Source organism: Ambystoma mexicanum, chromosome 7p (assembly GCF_040938575.1).
Source record: "Ambystoma mexicanum isolate Mex_15411 chromosome 7p, UKY_AmexF1_1, whole genome shotgun sequence".
Lineage (NCBI taxonomy): Eukaryota > Metazoa > Chordata > Amphibia > Caudata > Ambystomatidae > Ambystoma > Ambystoma mexicanum.
In genome coordinates, this window is record NC_090939.1 from 652940273 (window position 1) to 652965949 (window position 25677).

Here is a 25677-nt window from a genome sequence, read left to right on the forward strand (position 1 = left end):
AGAGCGAGCATCCCAACACTAGAGAATACTCCTTTTTTTCCAGAGTACATTACACTTCATCTAGAATTGATTACATCATGCCGACCACCTCCATTGTCCGGAAAGCGGAAAATTACAGAAACCAGTATACTCCCCCCGTACCCTCTCTGACCATTCACCTGTAATAGCCTGCATCTCAGACCTCGAGGCCCCCCCCGGTGAACTCTGATGTCGCTTTAGAGCCACGGCCCTATAGGACGTGGCGTTCCGAGCCAAAATAGACCAAGATATAAGGACCTTCTTCCAAACTAATGAAGGTTTGGTCCCTGGCCAGGGCACAATATGGGAGGCCTTCAAAGTTTATGTCAGGGTGCTGCATCTCGAAGGAGGGAGGGGTCTTTCGAGGCACCAGGGGGAGGCTAGAAGATACTATTAGAGAACTAGAGAACAAGCAAGTCGACTCGGACTCTACTGATAGCAGCCATTGAGGAAAATTCCTGGGAGACCCTATATTAGCGGTAGCATATGGAGAGGGGGACTGCCTAAGTAGAACTTTCGCCTGGGCCATCCGATGGACACAATGCTCCGTTCCTATAGCGGAGATCATCGGTCAGAATGGGGACGCTGTCAGGGACCTGCACGGGATCAACAAAGATTTTTATGATTATTACACTCGGCTATATGCATCATGCCATACTGCGGAGCATGAAGTACTGACACGCTACCTGGATGCAATGGCACTGGGCTGGTTGGATCAGGAACAGGGAAACGTGTTAAACGCCCCTATCTCAGAAGAGATCTGCAAGGTCATTAAATCACTTCCCAATGGTAAAGCCCTTGTATTAGACGGTATAACAGTCGAGTTTTATAAAGCATATGCAGACTTGTTAATTCCCCTAACTCCCAAGTATGTATGAAGGTGCCATGGTGAGGGGCACCCTCCCGGAATCGACCAGATCACGTGAAAGTTAGAGTGTTACCGAAACCAGGTAAAGATCGCAGATACATGGCATCATACAGGCCGTTGTCGTTGATAAATACAGATAACAAAATGTGGCCTAAGATACTAACTGACCGAATACTACCACACATGCTGCCTTTGGTTCTCCCGGACCATGCCTGTTTCATCCCGGGCCGGTCTACCCAAAACAACTTATGGCACCTATTCCCCGAACGCATAACGTGAATCCTGAGATCCCAATAGCGACCCTAGACACCGAGAAGGCCTTTGATTCTGTCGAGTGGCCCTTTCTCTTCAAGGTGCTGCGACGGTCTGGCTTTGGCCTCATGTAAATTTGCTGGGTCAAACTACTCCATACAGCCCCTAGAGCTGCAATATACATGAACTGAATGATGTCGGAATATATCTTCACTTCATGAGGCACCCACGAAGGTTGCCCCTTCTCACCAATCCTATTTGTCCTAGCTGTGGAACCCTTAGCATGTCACTTACGGGAACTGCACGTGCACCGAGGGATCTGTGTGAACTCAATTTGCACTATCATATCCTTATATGCGGACGACATCTTACTTTATATTAAAGATCCTATGTAAAACCTGGTCCCCTTCATTCGAGAAGTGTTTAGATTCTGTGAACTATCGGGCCTTAAGATCAATTGGACTAAGTCTGAAGTCCTCCCCCTAACCCCAGGTGCGCAGCAAACAGACATAGGCGAGGACCTCCGGTGGTGCCCTCATGGGTTGCGCTACCTAGGCATCACAGTCTCCACGACAGTCGAGATGCTGTACAAAGATAATTATAGTCCTAGAAACCCTGGAGCAAAAAGTAGAGTCATGGATCCTGCTTCAAATATCCCAAGCCGGGCGTATTGCCCTCGCCAAGTTGGTCATATTGCCTAAAATGCTATATAACTTCAACAATGTACTGTTATGGCCCCCTACCCACTACTGGAAAATTATAAGATTGGTGTGGGCCGGAAAACGACCCCGGATAGCGTACGATACCCTAGCAGCAACATTTGAACAGGGTGGTTTAGAATACCCAGACATGCAATTGTACTACCTCGCAGCTCAGCTGCAATATATAGCGGGATGGAATCCCCCCAACTCCCCACACAAAACGATTGCGAAGGCAGTGACCGACCCGGATGACCTAATGGGAATGCTCTGGGGAAACAGAGGTGTAAGCCCGAAGGGCGAGGTTCAACCCATAGACGAGACGTGCAGAGCTTGGGAATATGCGGGCCACCTACTGGAGGCCGCCCCCATTATCACCCTGACTTACCGATATATTATATTATTGGTGTACCGCTCACTCAAAGTCATTCAAAGTACACTTTCAAAAACTGGGAGTACAGAAACTGGGAGACCTGGTACAAAATGGGCGGTTTGTTCAGTGAGATGAGCTACGACAAATGAGGAACACAATGCGGGGACTCAATTTCAATATTATTGACTTGGAGAAACACTAAAAACTAAAGGGCCTGACTTTCCAAGCACCCGACTCCCCCATCCAGCTATACAATATATAATTAAGCCCCTGACCTCTAGTAAACTGGTCTCCACCATATAAAAAATGATCAGATGTGGGAGAGGGGAGAAGCGACAAACGCACATAACCATATGGGAGGTTTCATTAGACAGTGCTAAGCGAGAAACAATGGAAACACATCTGTAGGAAAACTGGTCAACTCATTTAACACCCGATACAGACTGATTAATTACAAATTCCTCCATCAAATCTACTACTCCCCCTTAAAGCCAAGTAGATTTTATCCAGAGTGCTCCCCAGTATGCAAAAGGTGTAACAAAGAACTAGCAGACTTATGTGGCAGACCCTTCTGGGAAAATATTGAGGGGGGTGGGGTACAGGGAAGAACTGTTAGTTGTAACATGAAAATCAATAAAGAAAGTAAAAAGAAAAAAAAGAATGTTTGCTAAACAAAGAACTTTTGAAAGCAGTTCAACTACAAGGCTAAGGAGCTTTGTAAATAACAGTACTGTTGTGGGCCAAGAAAAAGACAAAGAACTGTTAGACTAAGAATTGTTTGCATCAAGGAAAAACCCAGGGGAAGGGAATCACCCTCTGGAACCAAGGCTCTTCTAACTTGGAGAACTTTTATGTTGGAGATATTCAATTTTCATTTATGAATACTTTTTGCAATTACCTAAAGTTAAAGACATTTCCCTTTTCATCTTATAGTTCAGTTTATAGTGCGAGGGTCAGAATAGAACGTTTGGAGACAAGGAAAGTTTTCATTTTGACATCCTGACACAGGCAGATGCTTAGTCTTTGGTTTTAGGAAGGGAAATTCCTCTTCGAGCAGGAACAGAGGCCTTTTCACAAACCTTTTGTTTTCAATAAAAGTCTTTAACAACAAACATGGCAGCAGTGTGCCCTGGTTTGATTCCTGGCTCTTCACAGTGGCTAGGTCTCAGCCCAAAGAAATCAGATGAGAGGATGGGTGCTGTGATAGACTGGCAGGGGAGTAGGAGAGTCATGTAGACTGATTTTGTGCACAGCGCGGCTGAATTTTAGTCGTGGGACTGAGCTGCATTCTATTGGAAGTGGTGTGTGTTTTGAGTGGGTGGAGGTGAGCAGTGTTTATTGTAGATGTATGAAGGTGGGTGGCCATGCCCCAGGAGGGATACAGCGAAGTTCCATTGTGATGGAGTGCTAGACGTCCAGATTAAGAAAGGCTGACATCTAGTTAGAACAAGGTCTTGGAGGGCTTATAAGGCCTGACTGAAATGCTTTCCCTTGGGGTCTAGGTTTTACCATGTCGATTCATCAGGTGCCCCCACATTCCTTTCAGGGGAGGGTAATAGTTCACGCATGAGATGGACTAAGTTTGTCAGGATGCTGGAGGGAAAAGACCAGGTTTTAACAGCCTTCCTGAAGGCGAGGTGATCTGTGCGGCGGATGGTAAATGGGATTGAGTTCCAAATGGTGGGTGCTTGGACTGAGAAAGACTAGCCCCCTATTCTGGTTTATTGTGCCACTAGGAGGTGTGCTGCTCCTCATCTGAAAATTCTGGCGGGCTTGTAGCGTGTACGTTTGAGTTGCAGATATTTTGGTCCTGGGTTGTGGAGAGCTCGGTGGGTGATGCACATTGCCTTTAAAGGTGGAGTGCATGCACAAAGGACGACCCTGCAAGACAGGTGATGTTTCGTCATTCTCTTCTCTTGCGCCACAAACTGAGCCCTGGATGGGCACTCCAAAACACATGTCTCTTCAGGAGTGGACTTGTGACCCTTTCAATTCGGTCACATCAACTTTTTGAAAGCGTTCTAAGGGGTATTCTTTCTGCTGAGGGCCAGGAACAATTTAGCCACTCATTCCCAAAATGCTTTGGGATGCATTGATTGGAATGATCAGTACTCCTCTTAACCAGGTTTTTATCAATGACATAAGCACACAACAGTGTTGATCAGAAACAGACTTATGCCGGCCCCATTTCTGACAGAGCTAAAAGCTTGTTTTGGGTAGCAATGACTTTTTTTAAAGTGACTTTTCCTAAAATAATCTCTGCATGTGACCACAGAAAAAAGAACCCAGGGGAATTTGGCACACTTGCCTCTGCATACATATATACAGAGGTCGTCACAGCCGGCGCAAGAAGTCCCAGATACATATCACTGAGCTACACAGTGTCACCATGTGGCCGTTAGAAGAAATTCAAGTGTATACTGCACTAGGATGATAATTCAGAGATGAGGAATTTGTGGGAGGAATGTATGCATTAGAAAATGTTGCAAACATTACTTCAATTTACCTTTGCATCTTCGAGGTATTCGATGTTTGCAGTGTTATATCCATCTCTTTGACCATGGCTCAGGACTCGGAATCTACTTCGGCCAACTGTATCAACCACTGAGCGTCCATCTGGGAAAAACTTCACATCTCTGACCTCCAACATACAGCCATAATCAGCAAACCTGAAGGAAAGATAGGAAGCTTAGATAGCAGAAAAATACTCATCACATTGGAATAAAGACAACGAAATCAACAGACACGCATGTGCTAGTCGGACACAGCTCCTCACGCTTCATACCACTGAGAAAGTGGTAGGATAGCTAGATCAGACAGGTTGAAAGAAAGGGGCTAGATTCAAATGGGAGACATGTATAAAAAGATTAAATTCCTAACATTTCAACAAATGAAGGCTATCCTCACAAAGATTGTTTGAAAAAGTTGTGAATTTTCTCCAGACAAAAACAAAATATATGTGTTTCGAGTAGGAAAGCTTTCACAAACAATGTTGGGCATCAGATTTACCACGTACAAAATCTCGAGTTGAACTTTGGAGTCATTCCGTTTCAAAAAAAGTTAGGAATTATGGGGCAACATCCTCCGATTTGGGGGGATTTATTTTCAGACTTGCTGAAATGGCAAATTGTAGGCTTTAAACCTGTACTCTATGCACCCTCATCCTGAGCTGTTAACATGATTGTTATATGAGTTGACAGCTTGCGAGAATGTAATGAGCTGCAATCCCCAAAGGAACACATGGCACCTGTCAAAGTAGAATTCCATTCCTTTAGGAGATACATTTCAGACTCCCCTCCCCCCCTACCTCACCCCACAACTCTGCTTTGCTCATCAGGCAGACTCTCAGTCAAAGAGTGACAGTGGGAAGGTAAGTGCTGCAAAATAAAACAGATATCCATCTTCGATAGATTGCAAATATATTAACTAACATTAAGTATAATTTTCCTTCAAACCTCCCGTAATTTTTCAGCAATACTGTTTGAAGCCTTGTTGCAGCTCACAAATCATACATCTGTGCCAATTCAACCTTTATTATATCTTGACCAACAAAGAGGAAATACTAAATGTATCTTATGTAGTGGGAACATCACTTGATGAACTAGAGTTATTGTATATGTCTCCTCTAACATGTTCTTGCAAGGTGTGCAGGTCAACATACTGTGCTCACAATAACAGTGGGGGATTCACAGCCAGCAGTTTCACGTAGAGAGGACGGGTCCTTGGGCGGGGGGGGGGGAATCTAAAGGAGGCATCAAATTGAGAATTTCACCCCTCCAAACCAAGCTTGAAGGTGAACCCAGTTTGTGGGGCAGGTGGTGTCACAAAGTCTGCAATGCATTGTTGGGAATATGGATTAGGGCCCCATCCCACAAAAAAAGCCAATTAAGAGAGCATGCAAAGCAGACTTCGCCTACCAATGGGCAATGGAATAGGCCAGGATGCAGCAGACCATTAAGTAGAAGTATATATGGTGCACAGACAGGCTGAAGAAACAGATACATTGGGGGCTGGGCCCAGGCATAGACTGGATAGGCTTTAACATCCATGCAGTTATTACGGTTCAATGGGAACTGCTGTGCCCCACAGATGGAGTCAAATGCTTCAGCAGTTCTTGCGTTTACTGCCACGACTCTCAACCCAATGGGAAAATGGGAATGGGACAAAATAGGAAAGAAAACATGCCCCGCTAATCTTCTCACTGGGGCTGCACGATCAAATGGGAAAACTCTAGTTTTTGTCTTGGTCTCTTCTAATCCCTCTGTTTTCAACGTAACCTTCACTCACCAGAAACGGAAAGACACTAGGTTGTCTGTTTGCAAAATTGTTGACGATTACAAAGGAATAATTTGACACGAGATTACAGGAGCACTTCTAGTTGTTGCTTTCATAGCTGGAAGAACTTTCTGGAATGCGGCCCTAAACTATTGGAAATCTGTGGAATTCTTCATATTACCTATCCTTGGCTTGGGGTAAGAGTTTAAAGAAACCATCAAATGTTCTACTACTACTCGCCCTGTTCCTCTGACTTTGACCTAATCTTTTTTAAACTAACTAGCCCATCATTTTTAAGAAGGCTGACTAACCCTTACTCCCTTTCTATATTCCAACCTACATAATAGACTCTTAACTATTTAATTCAGTCTAAAGGCAAGATTGGAGTCTAGCCTGAGGATTGGACAAAAACGCGTCTTGATCTCCTATTGACATCAACCGGATTCAAACTATTTACAAAACGGTTTAAAGGCGAAGTGCGCTCAAAAATGTGATTGTCCCGATCGTTCGGGCATGTATTTTTAAGCATACTCTAATTGATCAAACATTTTTCCTATGCATCTTACCTTAGTTTTCCTCATGTTTACCCATGCGAAAACAACGGGTTGGGCGCTGCCATCTTGTGCTAATTTTATCCGTTGAGCCATTGCATTAACTTCAAGGGCGCTCACGGCAAGAATTCAGATCGCCCGCCCCTGAACCTGACATCATTAGACACATACAGCCCTTTTCCCAACGCCAATGCACGTCTCGTGTCAAGGTTCTCTGTGCGCAAGCTATTGACGTGCCTCCATGGACATGGCTGGACACCACTTTCCTCAATAAGTATAAATAGACCTCTTCATCAGACAACATCAGAATGGCTTTTTCAAATGTTTCAATGTATTTTTTTTTAGATCGCCTCTGACTCGTTTCAGCTCTGTTCAGCTAGCTTTGTAGTACAAAGCCCCTGCAAACAGATACTTACACTAGCATAACTATTGATTTCAATTGGTAATTGCATTTTAATTTTAAAAAGTCCATATAATGGCAAGAATACAGCCCTACCAGCACGAGCCTGAACATTCTAAGGAGGAAGTAACTGAAAGAGAAAGATGCGGGATGGGGAGTCGAACAATAGTTGGGAATATGAATCACCGGATCATGAGCCGCAGCCTAGTCACATGCAAGACGTTGTCACTTGGTGTACCTGCAAACGTTGCAAGGTCATGCCAAACGAGTTGGAGAACTGCTGTTTCCAAGAAAACTCTGGATGCTTGGCCTACATATCAGAAGACGACACCACAGCTATGTATTACCGAGCTGCATGACTTCAAGACAGCCTACCTCACAAGGTCCGTGTTGAGGATTATGATGGTGCTTATGCATGAACTTCGCGCAACAGTTCACCCTCGCAATCCAAGTAACAAGTGAGTGTACTCTAGATGTGATGTCATTTTGACCACTGAGACAACTAATATTTCATGTTTGTCTCCTACATTGTCGTAACTTTGATCGATCTATGACAAATGAATGTAGTCTGCAAATTGAATTTATTTCTCTCGCTTTTTGGAATTCAGAGTGTTCATCGCTTACATGTCTTTCACTTTCAACTAAGAAATTATATTTCTCTGTGGCCCAAACCATTATGGATTGAATGGGTGTTCACTTTTGTAATGTGTCGAGAACGCCCAAGTTCATTTATCCATGAAGTCACTTTTGTAAGGGTAACTATGCCATAGAATTCAGGATGCATTTTCAAGTAAGGGTGGTACACTTGTCAGGTTCATTCAATTACAGTATATATGCTTCTCTTCCATAGGTGGCACAGGCTGGTGGCCTACGGTTCATTTACATGGTGGCTTTATGGGAGGCTTGGATTCCGCGTTCGACGAGTAATAAGCGTCTGTCATTGGAGCCATTTGCGCCAAATTACCCAGTGACAGTGGACAGTACAGGGGATTTCCACACTGTGCTGCAACCTAAAGTATACAATTTGTAGTTTGTTTGTGCCATCAACATCACCAAACTAAATAAAACACAAATGAGCAAATCAATTTTTCAGTGAATCAAGAACACGCTCACTCGTCTACAAGGGACATGAAAGAATGGTTGGTGCCCTTTCGCGCTCTCCTCGTCCACAACAATCCACCCCCCCTCTATTATACCCCACTCCACAGTGGGTGGGTGAAAACTGCCAAGGTGCCAAACACCATGTGCAACGCAAAGGGATCCTCCAGACTCCCCTCTTCCCTGCAATCCACATAGGTTTGTGTCCCTTCAGCAGTGTTCCGGGCCTTTTACGCTCGCCTCATGCCCATCCATCCCCCCCCCTCCAGTATCAATGGCAGTTCACACCTGTGGCCATGCGCTCGCAAGGGGGCTTGGAGGAAGGGAACACTGAAGGTGCCAATCACCATGCACACTTCAAAAGGGATCTCCTGTATGGTGACCATTGTTATCATGGTCTCCCCAGACCCAGTGTCTCCAGACTCCCACCACTTCAAGACCCCAAAATAAACACATCACCCATTAACATACACACACACACCCTTTTTTTAATCCTTTATCAACACCTTGACATTAAACAGGGGAACATCTCAGATCTACAAGGTATCTCGTCATCATGCTACCTGTTCCCCGGCTACTTGCTCCCCTGCCTGCTGAATCGGCTCATTTTTCGTCCAGTTAAGGGTAGGGCAGCTATTTACTTCTCTATATTCATCAATCGCTAATCTCAAAGTTTCTATCTATTTCCACCTAATTTACGGAGTATTGTAATGTTCATTTATCTCAAAGACTTCACCATTGTCTAATGTTTCAAGTATATTGATCTCGGTAAATAGCACATTGCATCACTGTGCATTGTAATAGAATGGAATTTCTCGTGGTCCATGTTTGCAAGCATGTTTCCTTTTGATGCTTGAAGTTCATTCAACAGACGAGTAACACTTTGCGATTTGCGGTATACCAATCAATTCTGTAAGAAAGTTATTGCTGTGTTCATTTGACTAGGCTACATAGGTTTTCGTTCGAGTAAAACAAATATTGCAGACAAAGCTGTGTTATACATCCATCAATCACATGCATACAGTATTCTTTTTCTTAATTATATTTTTTATAAAGATTTTCCAGACTTTAAGAATGCCTGCATGTATCATTTTCGGTTGGCCTTCTGTGAGCTATGCCAAAAGTCCAGGCATACATTCCCAAAGGATATTGATTTAATAAGAAGATGGATTAAAAATTGCAATTTTCCAGTGGACTAGATTGAAAGTAGAGCAAAGGCTGTCTTGAACGACGTGAGGGCCAATCGATTCTGTATCTGCAGCCTGCACTTTACCGACGATATGTATGAACAAACGAAGTACACAAAAAAAAGAACTGACCCCGAATTCTTCGTAAATTGCTTCCAAATGCAATTCCAACTCAATTAAATGCACAAGCTGCCTCGGGTGAGTCCTGGATGAATTAGTTATGTTTGTTGGTATGTAAGATGATGGTCTGCATAAATAAGTATTCTCTATGATCTCTCGATTTAATTAAGGTAGTGTATTGAAAAGGTAAATTAATGAACAGATTAGAGCTTTCAGTGTATGTTTACTTAAAATGTGTCTTACTAAAGTTTCTAGTTACCAGATTCTATTGAATTTTAAAATGTTTTACTTTACTATACTACATCTGTCCCCGCACTCTGGAGCCTCCAAAAGATCAGTGAATTGTGTCCGTTAGTAAACAATGCCATAGTGCCCCTTAAAAGTCGCAAAACGTTTTTGTAATCTGCTGCTTGACATATCCTTTTTTTTTGTAGAGCACACTGATGGAAGCCCAGACCCTCAAGTGACGTAACGACCGACATGTCCAGTATCCCAATGCATGCACAAAGTGATATTTTTGAGCGCTGGACCTGCCCACATATCTAATACAACTTTAACTTTTCCCTTGTACTACTTTATGACAATGTACAGAAAATGAAGGAGCAAGATTCTGCATCAATTACCTTTCCGGAGTCCACATCAAGCTCACTCACCTATCAAGTAATTTTATTGTACTTGTCCTTTACGAGAATGTATTATGCTTGGAATTTCTTTAAAAAAAATGTAAATTTGTATGTATATTATCAGTTATTTACAATAAGTGGCATGTATGCGTGCCTCTCTATATGCAACATCATCTGCATTTCATTGTCTCAGTTACATTTTGCAGTCTTCATCCATACTAACATAAGTACTGTGTTATAGGGGGATGCTGGAACTTAGACTAAAATCACTTCCTCCTTTGCAACAAGTCCAGAGTATGAGGTATGCGTAAATCCTACAAAGGATATTATTTGAGACTGAAATTAATTTAACCTTGCACTGTTTCAAACTTTTCTGATTTTGGTTCTAACGTTACACTTCCTCCCTAATGCAGAATAGATGAAAAATCTTTTGAGGGCGACATTACAATCACTATGTTTTGCACAGTGATCACAGATCACGTACATGCGTCATCTCGGAAGGTTATCAGGTGAAATCAGAAATATATATTAGGACTATACGACGTACACTGTTTTTGAGGTTATGTTCATACGAATGTTCTATTAGTGCTGCAACAACAAACCTTATAGTATACGTTCTTAATCATTTCATACTACTTTGTGTGTAAGTGCTCTGCGCGATGAAAGATTTTCATTTCCAGTACGTTTGACTTTTTTTTAATGAATATTCTATTAAAGAAATGTACCCAAGGTGTGGAATTAGAAGAGGCGGCACATGAACCAGAGGTGAACATAACCTAATATTGAATACAATTGGACATCACATTGCATTTGGAATACATTTTTATGTTGTAATGTTTTCAAGTCACTCATATTCGTTCTGCTTGTAGATATCTACATATGTTTGTGTGGAAATGAAATGTGCTTGATTTAAACCATATAAAAACTGTTTTCAGCTTCATGGTGCAGTGGCCAGAGAAGTCCACGGTTTCGAAGCAAATTAAGAAAACAAGGGAAAAGAATGAACAAGTTTGTTTTGGAGAAGGTTTTAGGCAGATGTTTTATTCACATTAGGTTTCTAGTTTTTAAATGCTATCTGCTGTATGTGTGATATACATTGAGCATGTTAACCTAGGAAGAGAAGTATGAAGGCTCAGACAACAAATGAAACCAAAGATGTTACTTGCCAAACAGTTTTCACAATGGAGCAACTACTATTTGGGGCGCTGAGTGGTCCAGTCAATAAGCAGACTAGTGATGCTTATGTGCAGTGGCCGGAAACAGAATGGAATCACACCGGTGAACCGTACAAAGTGTCCATGGACCATTGCTACCATGCGCCAACTCGACAAGATGAAACTGAATACAATGAAGATGCATTACAATTCCTCGCAGACCACTTGACACAATCTACACCCTCTAAAAATGTTCCACCCAAGAAACATTCAATGTTACCCATTTCTCCAATTCATGTGCAAATATCACAACCTGAACTACCCGAGACTGGCGCTTCAACGCAATTGACCGAGGAATTGGCTAAAGATCTCGACTTCAGTTTTGCTAGTTTGGGGGATTTGTCCTCCACAGTCGACTCACAAAACACCTTCATGCAGGACGATTGGCTATGAAAGGAGCAAAAATACATTGGGCCTCATTACACTGATGGCGGTAAGGGTTTAGCGGTACCGGTAAGGGTACCAGTGCCGGTAAACCCTTACCGCCTTACTACGAGGTCCCTTTGTGGGACCCTACCTTAATGCCTGGTTTTACCAGCCGTTAAAGATGGGACCCGCAAAGGAACCTTGGATGTAATTACGGTACCGCAATTTGCGGTACCGTAATTACCGCTTTCCCCATTCCCATTGAGCTCTATGGGGGCAGAAATGGGAATGGGGAAGTGCTATGGTGAATGGGGAATTACCACCCCCACACACCGTGGAATAGGGCGGTAATTCGGCCATTCACCATGGCGGACTCAGTAAAATACCGGCGGCAACCATGGCGCCAATAGCGCCATGGTTACTGCTGTCCGTGTAATGAGGCCCATTGTATTCGACAGCTGCCAGCTAGAGATTGTGTAGATGCTGAAATGTGTCCATACATTGAGGGGGAACATATGCAGGGAGCCATTGGTGAATTTGTCTCGTGTAATACAAGGCACTAAGCTAAAAATCCATGCCAGCTGCGTACACCTCCATAATACAATTTCATGGTCCGCTGAACCGATGCTGGGCAAAGTTCCTACTGGAAATCTACTGTGTTCAGCAGCTTTACTTTTCAGCGGGTCAAGATTCAGTAAGACTTCCAGTTTGTGGGAGTTCAGTTCCTTGCGAAAACCCAGTATTACAAATTTAAAAAAGGGAATTCTTATTCCCCGCTATTAGTCAAGCCTGGAAAATTGAACAGATGTCAATGGAAAGTAAATTCTCTGGCAAACGTTTCAGGCTAGCTGGCGACGGACAGTGTGACAGTCCTGGATTTTCCACAAAGTACTGCACATACCACTTTCAAGACATGGAAAGGGAGTAGTTTCTTACCTGTAACTCCATTTCTCCAGCATTGGTATCTTTCATGGATTCACATGCTTAGAATATTCCCCGTCGTCAGACTGGGAACCCTCGGTACACATATATATAGTCATTTCCAATAGGAAAAACTTCTGCCCTATCCCCGTCTGCGTCCTCTACGGGGCCGCCCACGTACGCCCCGTTGGACGTGATGGTATATAAGCCCCGCCCCCGCGGGTCCCTTCAGATTTCGACCCCTCCAAGATAACGGGGGGAAAACTTGCTTACATACCAATCTTCCACATTGCAGTCCGGGGAGGCCGGAGGGCGCATGTGAATCCATGAAAGATACCAATGCTGGAGAAATGGAGTTACAGGTAAGAAACTACTCCCTTCTCCAGCATTGGATCTTTCATGGATTCACATGCTTAGAATAGATTGTAAAGCAGTAACATCAAGAAGGAGGTGAGAGTGCAATGTAACTTACATTCGTAGAGACACCCCCAAACACTACCGTTTACACCATGTATGTAAGCAACCACTTATTATACTGATACGAAACGGATTTCCGCCATACAATGCTATGTCATATGACTCAGTATGCACCCCTTGCGCACATATCTACCCAACCACTTATGTTTAGGTCAATAAACTATGCACATTCATGTATACACTCTGAAAAACCAGCTGAGGCCAAATAATAATAGGCAGCATTCTTCTTGAAACTTTGGCTTACCTCATTGAAAAAGGTGGCGAAGCACTGCCCTTCCCATTTGTACCTCATCCGCGTGCTGCTTTTCCAGGCAGTAGTGGCGCGTAAACGTGTGCGGAACAGACCATGCCGCCGCCTGGCAGATGTCCGTCAGCGGAATTCCTGGCCATAGAGCCACGGAGGAAGATGTCGATCTCGTGGAATGGGCTCTGGGACGATGTAGTAGAGGTCTCCCGGCCTTGGAATGACACAGGGTAATCGCCGAGGAGACCCAGCGAGCCAGACCTTGTTTGGAGATAGCCTTACCCCTAGCCGAGGGGCCGTAGGCGACGAATAGCTGTCTGGTGGTTCTGATATCTTGCGTTTTTTGCAGGTAAAATTTTAGCGCCCTTTTGACGTCCAGAGTGTGAAGAGCCTTCTCCGCCGTCGACGAAGGAGATGCAAAGAAAGTAGGGAGTACCAGGGTCGAGTGCTTATGATAGACCGACGGTACTTTTGGGATGAATGAAGGGTTAGTTGATAAAATAACTTTGTCCTTAAAGAACCTCAGATATGGAGGGTCTATGACCAGTGCCTGTAGTTCCGACATTCTTCTAGCCGAAGTGATGGCAACTAGGAACGCGAGTTTCCAAGATAGAAATTGTAGAGATGAAGAGGACATTGGCTCAAAGGGAGGCTTCATTAAGGCAGCTAGAACCGTGTTCAGACTCCACGATGGTGGGAACCGTTTTTCCGGAGGGAAGGTTCTAAACAGACCCTTCATGAAATGCTTCACTAGCCTGTCACTGAAAAGTGGAGGGGACTGTCTTCTTCTGGTAAATCTCGAAACAGCCGCCAGGTGTACTTTGATTGACGATGATGACAGTCCGCTCTCCGCAAGATGAAGAAGATACGGGAGGATTTGCTCCGGAGTTACTTCCAAAGGTTGTATATTTTGTTGTGTTTGACACCATATACAGAACCTTTTCCATTTGCTTACATATGATTTGTTAGTGGACGGGGCTCTGGCCGCCTGCAGAATCCTTCGGCAATCAGTCGAGACTTTTAGGTTCCCGAACTCCGAGAAGTCAGGAGCCATGCAGTTAAGTTCAGGCTGTCCGGATTGTGGTGCCACACGGTCCCCTCGTCCCTGGACAGGAGGTTCGGTACTTTCCTGAATGGTATCGGCTGATCCAGCGACAGATGAAGGAGGTCTGAGAACCATGGTTGCCTCGGCCAGCGCGGGGCCACTAGGATGACCCGGCAATTGTACCTGTGGATCCCCTGGATCGTCCTCCGTATGAGGGGAAATGGAGGGAAGGCGTAGAGGAACTTGCCTGTCCACGGAAACGAGAACGCTTCCCCCAGGGAGCCTGTTTGGGGCCATCTGCTCGCGAACTGAGCACATTTTCGGTTTCTTTCCGTGGCGAAGAGATCGATCGACGGGGTCCCCCATCTTTCGAAGATTTCCCCGAGTTGAGTGGAGTCCAGCTCCCACTCGTGTATTTGTGACATAGTCCTGCTCAAGGAATCCGCCTGTAGGTTCTTCGCTCCCGGTAGGTGGTATGCCACTAGGGAGATGTGGTGTTTTAAAGCCCAATGCCAGATCTTTTGAGCTTCCTTCGAGAGGGTCCTGGATCTGGTGCCACCCTGTTTTATCAGGTAGAACATAGCTGTCGTATTGTCCGTGAGCACTCTTACTTTTGACCCCTTGATGTGTGGGAGGAAAGATTTCAGGGCCCATCTCACCGCCCTGAGCTCCAGGACGTTGATATGTAGGCGAGATTCGGTCGACGACCACCTGCCTTGGGTTTGGTGACGTGACATGTGTGCTCCCCAGCCCGACAGAGAGGCGTCTGTAATGATGGTGTTCAGAAATTCCGGCTCCTGCAGGGGGACCCCACTGTCCAGGTTGCGCGCCACTTTCCACCATCGGATGGCTTTGATAACTCGTTCGTCGTCGACTATTATCTTGTCCGACCAGCGGCCTGTGGCCTGCTTCCATCTGTCTGATAGGAACTCCTGTAGAGGTCTCATGAACAACCGGCAGTTCGCGACTAGGTGGATGCACGATGCCATGGAGCCGAGGAGAGCCGCATATTTTCTTACTGACAACCTTCTCTGTAAACGAAGTTGGCTTGTCAGGTGTTTGATCTTCAACAACCTTTCCAGGGATGGTTTCACTAGTCCCGTGTGGGTGTCGAATTGAGCACCTAGGAACTTCAAGCTCTTCGAGGGCTTTAGTGAAGACTTTTCGTAGTTCACTGCAAATCCCAGACGCTGTAGCAGTCGCAAGGTGGTCAATAGGCTGTCGTTGGTCGACGCTGGGGAGGATCCCCTCACGAGCCAGTCGTCGAGGTACGGGTAAACGTGATGCCCTTCCTTCCGCAGCCAGGCTGCTACGGGTGCTAGGCACTTTGTAAAGGTTCTTGGGGAGGACTTCAGGCCGAAAGGGAGCACAGTAAATTGGTAGTGTGTTTGGCCGACTAGGAACCTCAGGAACCTCCTGTGGTGAGTGCGCACCGGAATGTGAAAATACGCATCTTGGAGGTCCAGAGACGCCAGGAAATCGTTCTTTTGGACCGATCTGATTACCTCCTGTAGAGTAAGCATCTTGAACTTTTGACTCAGCAGGGTTTTGTTGAGGTCCCGTAGGTCGAGGATGGGGCGCCACTTCCCGTTTGGTTTCTTTACTACGAAGCAGCGTGAGTAAACCCCTAAGCCTCTCTGTGAAGCAGGGACTAACTCGATGGCGCCTTTTTTTAGCATGAGCGCAACCTCTCGACGCAAGACGCTTAGGTGTGGTTGAGACAGGCGTATCGGTGGACGTCTTGGAGGTCTGGATTTGAATCTTCGGGAATGTCCCAGTCTCACCGTGTCCAGAACCCACCGATCTGTCGTAATTGACTCCCATTCCTCGACGCAACTTGACACTCTCCCTCCTAGAACGTCATTGTTGATCTTTTTGTTTTCCCGTCGACGACGAGTAAGTGGGACGTCTCTTAGAGGCCTGGAAATTTCTGCGTCGGGTCGAGGACTGTGAGGCGCGTCTATAGCCTTGGGACGGATATGAAGACCTCCCGAATGCTCTGTCCCTGGATCCCGCAAATCGTGCGTTTCCCGTAGCGCCTCTAAAGGGGCGAAAGGAACGAAAGGGCTTACCGCTTTGGAGAGAGCCCAGCGAGCGCGCCGTCTCAGAGTCCTCCTTCATTCCTTTCAAGGCCTCATCCACCTTCTCGCCAAACAGGTGGTCACCTTCGAAAGGCATGTCGACGACCTTATATTGCACCTCGGGTCTAAAGTTGGTGCACTTGAGCCAGGCCTGGCGTCGTAGAACCACTCCGTTGTTAATTTGTTTGAACCCCGAGTCTGCCAGGTCCACCGCTATATTGATAGCATGGTTCGAGGCTTCTTCTCCTTCACGAACCAGGGACATAGCTGATTTTCTGTGTTCTTCTGGGAGGTGGTCCAAAATGGGTGCCAGTCTGTGCCACATCTCCCTGTCATACCTGGCCATGATTGCCAGGGAGTTCGCTGCTTTCACTGTTGACGCTCCCACTGACAGGATCTTCTTACCGAAAGCGTCTTGGCGTCTAGCTTCGGAGTCCGGCGGGGTAGAGCACTTATGCTGGGCCTTTGCCTTTCTCGTCGCCGCCGCCGATACCACCGAGTCAGGCGTGGGTTGCGCAGAGAGGCATTTTGGCGTCGAATCTGGAACTTTAAATTTTTTCTCTACGCAGCCTTTGACCGCAGGTTCCGAGAATGGATGCCGCATGGTTTGGACGCCCTCTTTCCATACGTGGTCCAGTATCGGTATCGAAAAGACGGAACGCCTATTCTTGCCCATGTGGTCAAAGAGGAAGCAGTCCTTCTTTTCTTCTTGTTGGGTCAAACCGAACTCCTTGCAGGCCTTTTCCATCATGGAATGGAAGGCCCCTATGTCATCCGGTGGAGATGGGTGAATGGGACTTTTCGGAGGATCCACCTCCACATCCGAAACCCATGACGGGTCTCTCGACGGCGAGAGGGAGATATCAGAAGCTGGCCCCTGTTCAGAGAGGGAGTCCGAGAGCTCCCCTTCTTCCTGGACTGTTGGAGCAGTTGGGCCCACGACCGATCTAGTCGGGCGGTGTGAAGGTCCGGGCTCGTCGACGAGGGGAGTCGTCGGAACAGGTGGGAGCCTTTCGTCCAGGGACTTCAAGAGCGAGTGTAAGGAGGAGAGTACCTCCATGGAGAGAGTAGCCTGGGCGTTTGGAGGCTGGGTGAAAACTTGAGAGCAGGTTGCACCAGAAGGAAATCTGGGCCGTAGCCCCAGGTCTTCCGGGCTCACTATTCTGAAGCCGTCGTCTTCTTTGGAGGCGATCGAAACTGCCTGTTCTTGTAGCAGTGTGTCGGGTAGCCCCATGTCGAACGCTTCTGGCCTCCAGGCCTGGAACTCCGTCGACGAGGGAATCGTCGTCGACGATGAGCCCGTTTGAAAGGCGGGGGACTGTGACGGAGTGGGCACTTGGATCGTCGTCGTCGTCGACGGAGGGCCTGCAGGTGGCTTAGGCGGTCCCGCCTTCGCGGAGCTCTCCCTGCGTTTATCCGCCTCTCTACTCGTAGCTGATCTTTTCTGATCGCTCGAGGAGGATTTTGGCCTGTCCTTATCTTTCTTCGACGAAGAAGAAGAGGAAGATGATTTCTTCGTCGATTCTTTCGATGAGGCCTTAGAGGAATGACTTCGAGGCACGTCCTTCTCCGTAGGTCGTGATTTTTTGGCCGGAGGTTCCGACGGATGTGAGCGTCGGGAGGCTTCTGATGTTTTCGCTGAGGCGATACTGCGCACCGATCCTACCTCCGACTGAGGGTACGCTCCAGCGCCGTCGTTCAGCCACGAGACCAGTCGCCGATTCCGGTCCTTCAGGGTTTTTTGGGAAAACCCCTTGCAGATATCACATTGGTCCGCCGAGTGGTGGGGGTGAAGCCAGTAGATGCAGTCAAGATGGCCATCCCCTTCATAAACCTTCTTTAGACCGCACGTGGCACACGGGCGGAAAAGAGGCTTACCCGACATTATTGTCAGACCAACTAACAAAACTCGTAGGAGTTAGAAGCGGACCAAACAGACAAACTCGCAGGAGTTAGAAACAATCGATAAGTATTTGAAGAAAATACACGAGGAGATCCCACTATCTTTGGAGACGGTTGAAATCTGAAGGGACCCGCGGGGGCGGGGCTTATATACCATCACGTCCAACGGGGCGTACGTGGGCGGCCCCGTAGAGGACGCAGACGGGGATAGGGCAGAAGTTTTTCCTATTGGAAATGACTATATATATGTGTACCGAGGGTTCCCAGTCTGACGACGGGGAATATTCTAAGCATGTGAATCCATGAAAGATCCAATGCTGGAGAAGTAAAAATATTTGCGAGTTCGGTGACCGTGCAGGTGTCTGAATGTACATCTTCTGTGGCCATGGAGAAACGTGGTTTCATCAAATCCGTTGAACATCTTGAATCCAGGGGAATGCAAATAGACCTGCTAGACCCCGACAGGTACGTTTCAATAGCAAAGGCCATGTGAGAGCAGTTCCTACACATTCGGCATCAATTTTATGTATGGCACATTGCCAAAATCAGTCAAAAAAAAATTATAGCTGCTGGGTTAAAAAAAAAAAAAAAAAAAGGGATTCGAATTATTTGAAGTGGTGTCAGTCTATCAGCAACCATCTTTGGGGGATCTCCCAAACTTTTGATGGATCTGTAGAAATTCTACTTGAAAAATGGCGTTCATTGATGCACCATCATTCCAACGTACATTCATGGGCAGAAAACCAACATTTCCACGAATGTGCACATGGACCTTTATCGAAGGAGCAGGAACGCAAGAAGAGGTTGGTGCCATGTTCCCCTCCACACAACGCACTTGAGAAGACAGTGTACGATAAAACGCTTTCAAGAGACCTAAAGGGACTCACAGAATTCTGTCATACCAGAGATTTGGAGCTATTCCATGATATGTGCCTAAAGTACAGGCCCAAAAGGTTGCATTTCGGCATAAAAAGTATGGAGGTCAGAACAAGACTAACTGTACCCATGCACAACGAGAATGTTGGGAGGGAACAAACCAAAACTGCAGGAACCTTCGGGATGCTTTGTAACCTCATGGCCTTTACAAAACAAGGAAAACAATGGGTGGCCAAGCCAATATACTAGGAAATGCAATTCGAATTTGTGAAAGATTTGACATTGAACGCGTTGACCATGCATACTCATGGAATCTATCCTGTTTGTGTTCCTAGGACACATACAATGCCACAATACATTGCAAATGAGCCCTGTCCACCCAAAGCAGAACTCGTTGAAAGGTTGACATCCATATTTAAATTACTTGGTTTTTGATATGTTCCCCAATTTTTGGACATTGTACATAAACAATCGAATGCTATTACACTCAATTTCAATGCTATAAAAGTATTTAAGCAGATTTATTTTCAATATTTCTTGATTTGTTTTCCAATTGCATAACAGACAACTCATCAGACAATGCCAATACAAACTTTCAAAAAGAAAGAAAAAAAGAATCAACAACGTCCCGCTCGGGACCAAGATTTTCCCAAGTTATGAATTTCCCTTGTGGTGCCTTATCGCCCAGGGTGTGAATGTGTAAACTCTGGAAATGCTGAATGAAGATGTGCTCAAATGTAAGAGGGATCCCACGGACCCTATATATGGCCATCCTGGGTGAATACCACGAGCCCATCCCCACCCACTTCGCAAAGCTGTCCCAGGCCCTGAGCGTGATCTCTAATGGCTGAACCTCCGTCTTCAAATTGCGCTCCCGTGTGGCCCAAAGGAAGCCTCTAAGGTCCTCCGTTTGAGCAATTGCCCTCTCCAGCTGCGAGTGCGGCAGATTGTTCGTTGGTGACCACCACCAGATAGAGTACTGAATCTGTGCCACTAAATAGTAAAGAAACAGGTTGGGAACCTCAAAACCCCCCTGGGCATATGAGCTGCACATTAAGCGCAAGGAGATGCGGGATCGTTTCCCCGCCCAGATCAGCCTAGTCAATATAGACTCTATATGGTTCCAGAATGATACCGGGGGCCATACTGGGACGTTATTAAAGACATACAAAAGTTTTGGTAAGACAATCATTTTAGCTAAGGAGATGCAGGCCGCTTGGGAAATAGGAAGCCGGACCCAAGAATCCACCCGATGTTCCAAATGTTGCAGAGTGGCGACATAGTTTTCCCGATACAAAAGTGTGGGGAAAGTGGACACCCTAATAGCCAGATACCGAATTCCCTGTGGACACCAAGCGAAGGCCTCACCCACATCCTGCGGGGTAACTCCCGGTGTAAGCGGAAGTACCTCTGACTTAGACCAGTTTATCTGTAGCCCAGACAAAGCGCCAAATGCAGCTATCTCCCCCATCACGGGTTGCAAGTTTGTTCGAGGATGTTTTATGTATAAAAGCATATCATCCACGTAGAGTGAAATGATAGATACGTGTGACCGGATTATCATTCCGCGATGAGAGTGGAATTCTCTCAGTACACAGGCCACCGGTTCAATAGCCAGAGCAAATAAAGGGGTAAAGGGGCAGCCCTGCCTAGTCCCCCGAGTTGGATAGATGGGAGCGGATTGGACCCCATAAACCCTCGCCCATGGAGCCGTATATAGAAGGCGTATCCAGCCAAGATACGTGGATCCGATGCCCGAGCGGCGCAGGACCTCGAACAGGAAAGGCCATTCCACAGAATCTCCGCGTCCAAGGCTACCACCGTAATCGGGACCTCCGGATTCACATTGTGCATCATAGTAAATATTCTACGCAGATTATTCTGAGTGGATCGCCCCAGAATAAAACCCGCCTGATCGGGAAGGATTAATGCAGGCATGTGTGGAAGAGGCCGATCGCCAAGTAATTTGGCGATGATTTGATTATCAGTGTTTATCAATGACAGGGGACGATAGGAGGAACATCGTTTAGGATCTTTATTGGGCTTGACTAATACCGTAACCAGGGCAGTCCGTGTGGACTCCGGGACTACCCAGGAGGACGCCGCCACCTCAAACATTTTGCATAAGTGGGGGATAAGCACATCCGGGTATGCTTTGTATAATTCAGCTGATATCCCGTCGGTTCCCAGGGCTTTCCCATTCGGAAGTGATATAATCACCCTATGAATTCCTCAATTGTGGAGGGTTCGTTAAGAAGCCCACCCACCTCAGAATCAAGCCAACCTAAGGCGATCCTATCAAGAAAGTTGGTAATATCGTCATATCCAGCCAAACCATTGGCAGTGTACAACTGCTCATAATATTGGCGAAATACCTCGTTTATCTCTAGCACATCCCTGGTAAGCGCACCACCCTGAGATTCCACCTCTAATATGGGCTCCAAACGGTTCTCCTGTCTGACGGCCCAGACAAGGGTCCTACTCGGACGATCTCCCTCCCCGTATCTCACTGCAGCCACTGGGTCGCCCAGGAAACGTTTGTCACAATCCATCAGTGCCCGGCCCTCCCGCCTCTTCGCCGCAAGATTAGCTTGCAGTTCTGGAGAATCTGCACTTCCCTGAAGGAGTTCCAGATCTCTAATTTCCCTCTCCTTACGTGCAATCGCTCTGCGAATACTCTTAAGCACCCCCCCTTCCTGCGACATGCACCAGCCTCGCAGGAACTCCTTAAAAGTTTCCCAAACCACCCCTGGACTGGGAACAGACTCTGCATTAAATTGAAAAAAACTCTATAATGGCCTGGCGTAGCCCCTCCCGAAACACCAAATCTTCCAACGCCCGGGCACGAAACCTCCAACGAAGCTGCCTGGGATAAGAGGGGGGGTCCCTTGAATTTCACAAGAACTGGGGAATGGCCGAAAGGGTATGCGGGAGAATATCCGCCCTGACCACCCCGCGGGCCAGGCCCGGGGACATAAACACGTAGTCAATCCTGGACGAACTCCCGTGTACACTAGAGTGAAACGTAAATTCCCGGGCGTCAGGATGACACCGTCGCCAAACATTGAACAAGGGGTAATCGACTGTAATGGATTGCCATTTTTGCACTGCGTGAGGAATCGACCGTTGAGTCGATGCCGACCTGTCCCACGTGGAAGAGAGGGCTACATTAAAATCCCCCACCCACACTATCTCGTAACCCGGGAACAGTCGTAGATGCTCCGAGCATGCTTGAAAGAAATCGGGAGAGTCATAATTAGGGCCATAGATGTTAACAATTAGGACAGATTGGGTCGCAATCTCCCCAGCAACCAACAGAAATCGTCCCTCCTCGTCCGCCACCTGCTTGTGAAGTTTGAATTCTAAGGAGCGATGAATGTAAGTTGCAATACCCCGGGAGTGTGTAGAGTAAGAAGATCCATACCTATGAATTCCCCAGCCAGAAAGGGCAGGGAGCTTGTAACCTCTCCCCAGGTGCGTCTCTTGTAAACATAACACATTAATCTGATGATTCCTTGTATAGTTAGATACGAGTCGCACCTTTTTTGCATTAGTCAGGCCCCGAATGTTCCATGTAAGCAAAGTTATGTCCAAGGGGACAGGGGAGCCTGGCCCCGAGGGAGAACTCATGTCACCGCTCTATGGGTATATGTTAAAGGCGCTGCAGTCGCCAAAATATCGACCGGTGCGTGGCCAGGGGAGAACCTAATCAGACCGGGCGCGCCTAGAGCGATGCCTTCACCAAAAAGAAAGCTCACCCATCCCATCCCTTGGATACGAGTATATCAGGACAACCACACCTCGGACCAGGAGAGAACCCTAACGGGTGTAAAGTCAGGTCAAAGTCATTTAAAAGACAAGTAATTCCCCCAAATATAATCATGCTTAATTCTCTGTCTGTGCATACAGTTACCTGGGAAACCCCCTACCCCCAATAACGCCCAACCAATTCTAACAAAATAACAAACCAGACCCCAGAACCCTCCCTCCACCCATGCCAGAAACCCCAATCTACTGGCCCCCTCATCCCGCCCACCACCCTAAACCCCACAAACATTAGACAAACCCAAGCTAAGTTGCCGCTGGGCTCGGGGGGAAGCTGGCTAAATCTGCAGCTCATAAAGCTTGGAGGCTCAATACCATGGTTACATGTCACATTTCGATCACCAACCAGGGGACAGAATTACTTGGTACGGTCACATCGCGGATATCTTAAATGGCCATCAAGCGGGACCTGCCGTGCATCATTGAGCAGCCCCATGACCACGCCAGTCTACTCCTAGTCAAGGCGACATTGGAGCAGGAGGCGCGGGGTCCGGAATGCTCAAGGCAAACCTCTCAGCCAATTCAGGGTTAATGAAGTACGACACCCTACCATCATGTACCACCCTAAGTTTAGCAGGATACATCATTGCATAGCGGATCCCCTTCTTCCACAACATGGCCTTGATGCCTAAGAACGTTTTCCGCTGACCCTGCACCTGTTGGCTAAAATCAGGAAATAAGCGTATTGTCGATGAGCCCCATTGCAGGATCTTCTTTTCTCTGGCCACGCGCAACAGGGTATCACGATCCCTGTAGCTGAAAATTCAGGCTATAATAGCTCTATCCCGGGCGCCCGGGGCTGGTCTGACCGCCAATGAACGATGGGCCCTTTCAACCATAAACATATTCGAAACTGGCGGATTGTCCAAAACCTCCTTCAGTAACTGTTCAACAAAGAGTTCCATGTTATCAATATGAGTGGACTCAGCCACCCCGGTAATCCTTAGATTGTTCCTCCTTGATCTCCCTTCCAGGTCGTCATTCTTTGCCGTTATTTTCTCAACTGTCTGTTGCAAGGATGCCACCTCTCTTTGGAGAACTGGAGATCTTGTCCTCCCCATCCTCTGCTCCGCCTCTGCCATCCCTCTCAATTTGTATCGCCTATACATCTACCTTACAGGTTAGAGCATCGATTTTCGCTCCCAAGCTATCAGTACTTCCCTTGAGGGCCAGTAGGGTTTGATTTAAGGCAGACATGTCAATGTGAGCATCCTCGGACTCCTCCCCCTGGCCGGCAATTGATCTGTCCGCCTTCGCGAATTGCTCCATCTTGGATTGTTTCTTTGGATTACCCATTCCAAGGGGATACAGGGATCCACAAATAGTGGCCGCGCTCAAGTCGTTCTGGCACCAGACACAGAAAGGTGAGATTCTTAAGAGCCAGATTTTACCAGACTTGAGGGGCGAATGCGTACAAGATGAGGGCAAAGATCCAGGCTCCCCCCGCAGCCACAAGAACGATCACGAGCTGCGCCCGACTCCACCGTTATTTAGCCCAGACAAGTGGGGGAGGGTACCAACGGCCAGCCCACAGACCATCCCATCAGGAGTCCAATCCAGAGGAGCCACAAGGAGTACCGAGGCCAAAATGCAGAGAGAAAGAAAAAAAAAAGGGCTTCCACAGAAAGGGGGGCACCACACTACACATCTAAGAAGGGGGCCGCGGGGGTTACCCCACCATGTCTCCCACAGTGTCACTGTTCCACAAGAAATCGCCACTTGCCCCAGGTCTCAAATGCCCCCCTCCACAACAGTTCTCAGGAAGCCACAGCCAAATGGACAGAGGTGCCCAAAGTCACTCGCCGCTGAGAGGCATTCCCCAAAGCACTGATGTCGGCCCTTCCACAAGTGGGAATATGTCAAGCATGAAGGGGCAGCTCCACTCACCTCCACGGGGCCCACAACCCCTCGCCCCTACCGCCTCCAAAGCTCTGAGCAGCTGAGCGGGAGCCCAGCAACGGTCTGCCACAGGAGGGCCCGAGGCACCGAGCCAGGGCACCAGCGCCCGGGTCAGACAACAAAGCCACCCCCCCGGTCCCGGGACGGCACACACAGGCACTGCGGAGCGCGCACACTAGCTCTAAGTGCCGCTGGCCCCAAAGCCACGGCCACAGCACCCCCAGCAACCGCCGAAGACTCCCGGTGCACAGGGCTCCACGAGGCGGGGGAGAGGGGCACACCAGCTCCACACGACCGAAACCGCTCCAGGCCCTGAGGCCAGCCGCCGCAATCCACCGTTCGCAGCCCTCTAGCTGCCGTCCAG

The 25677-nt window shown here is 47.2% G+C and overlaps 1 protein-coding gene across 1 annotated transcript in view; it reads right to left on the bottom strand.

The window, feature by feature from the left end:
- LONRF2 (LON peptidase N-terminal domain and ring finger 2) overlaps nt 1–25677 on the bottom strand; it is an 882740-nt gene that overhangs the window by 161801 nt on the left and 695262 nt on the right. The window contains exon 10 of the mRNA XM_069636696.1: nt 4716–4878. Coding sequence (XP_069492797.1) covers nt 4716–4878 — 163 coding nt within the window. The remainder of the gene's footprint in view (nt 1–4715; nt 4879–25677) is intronic.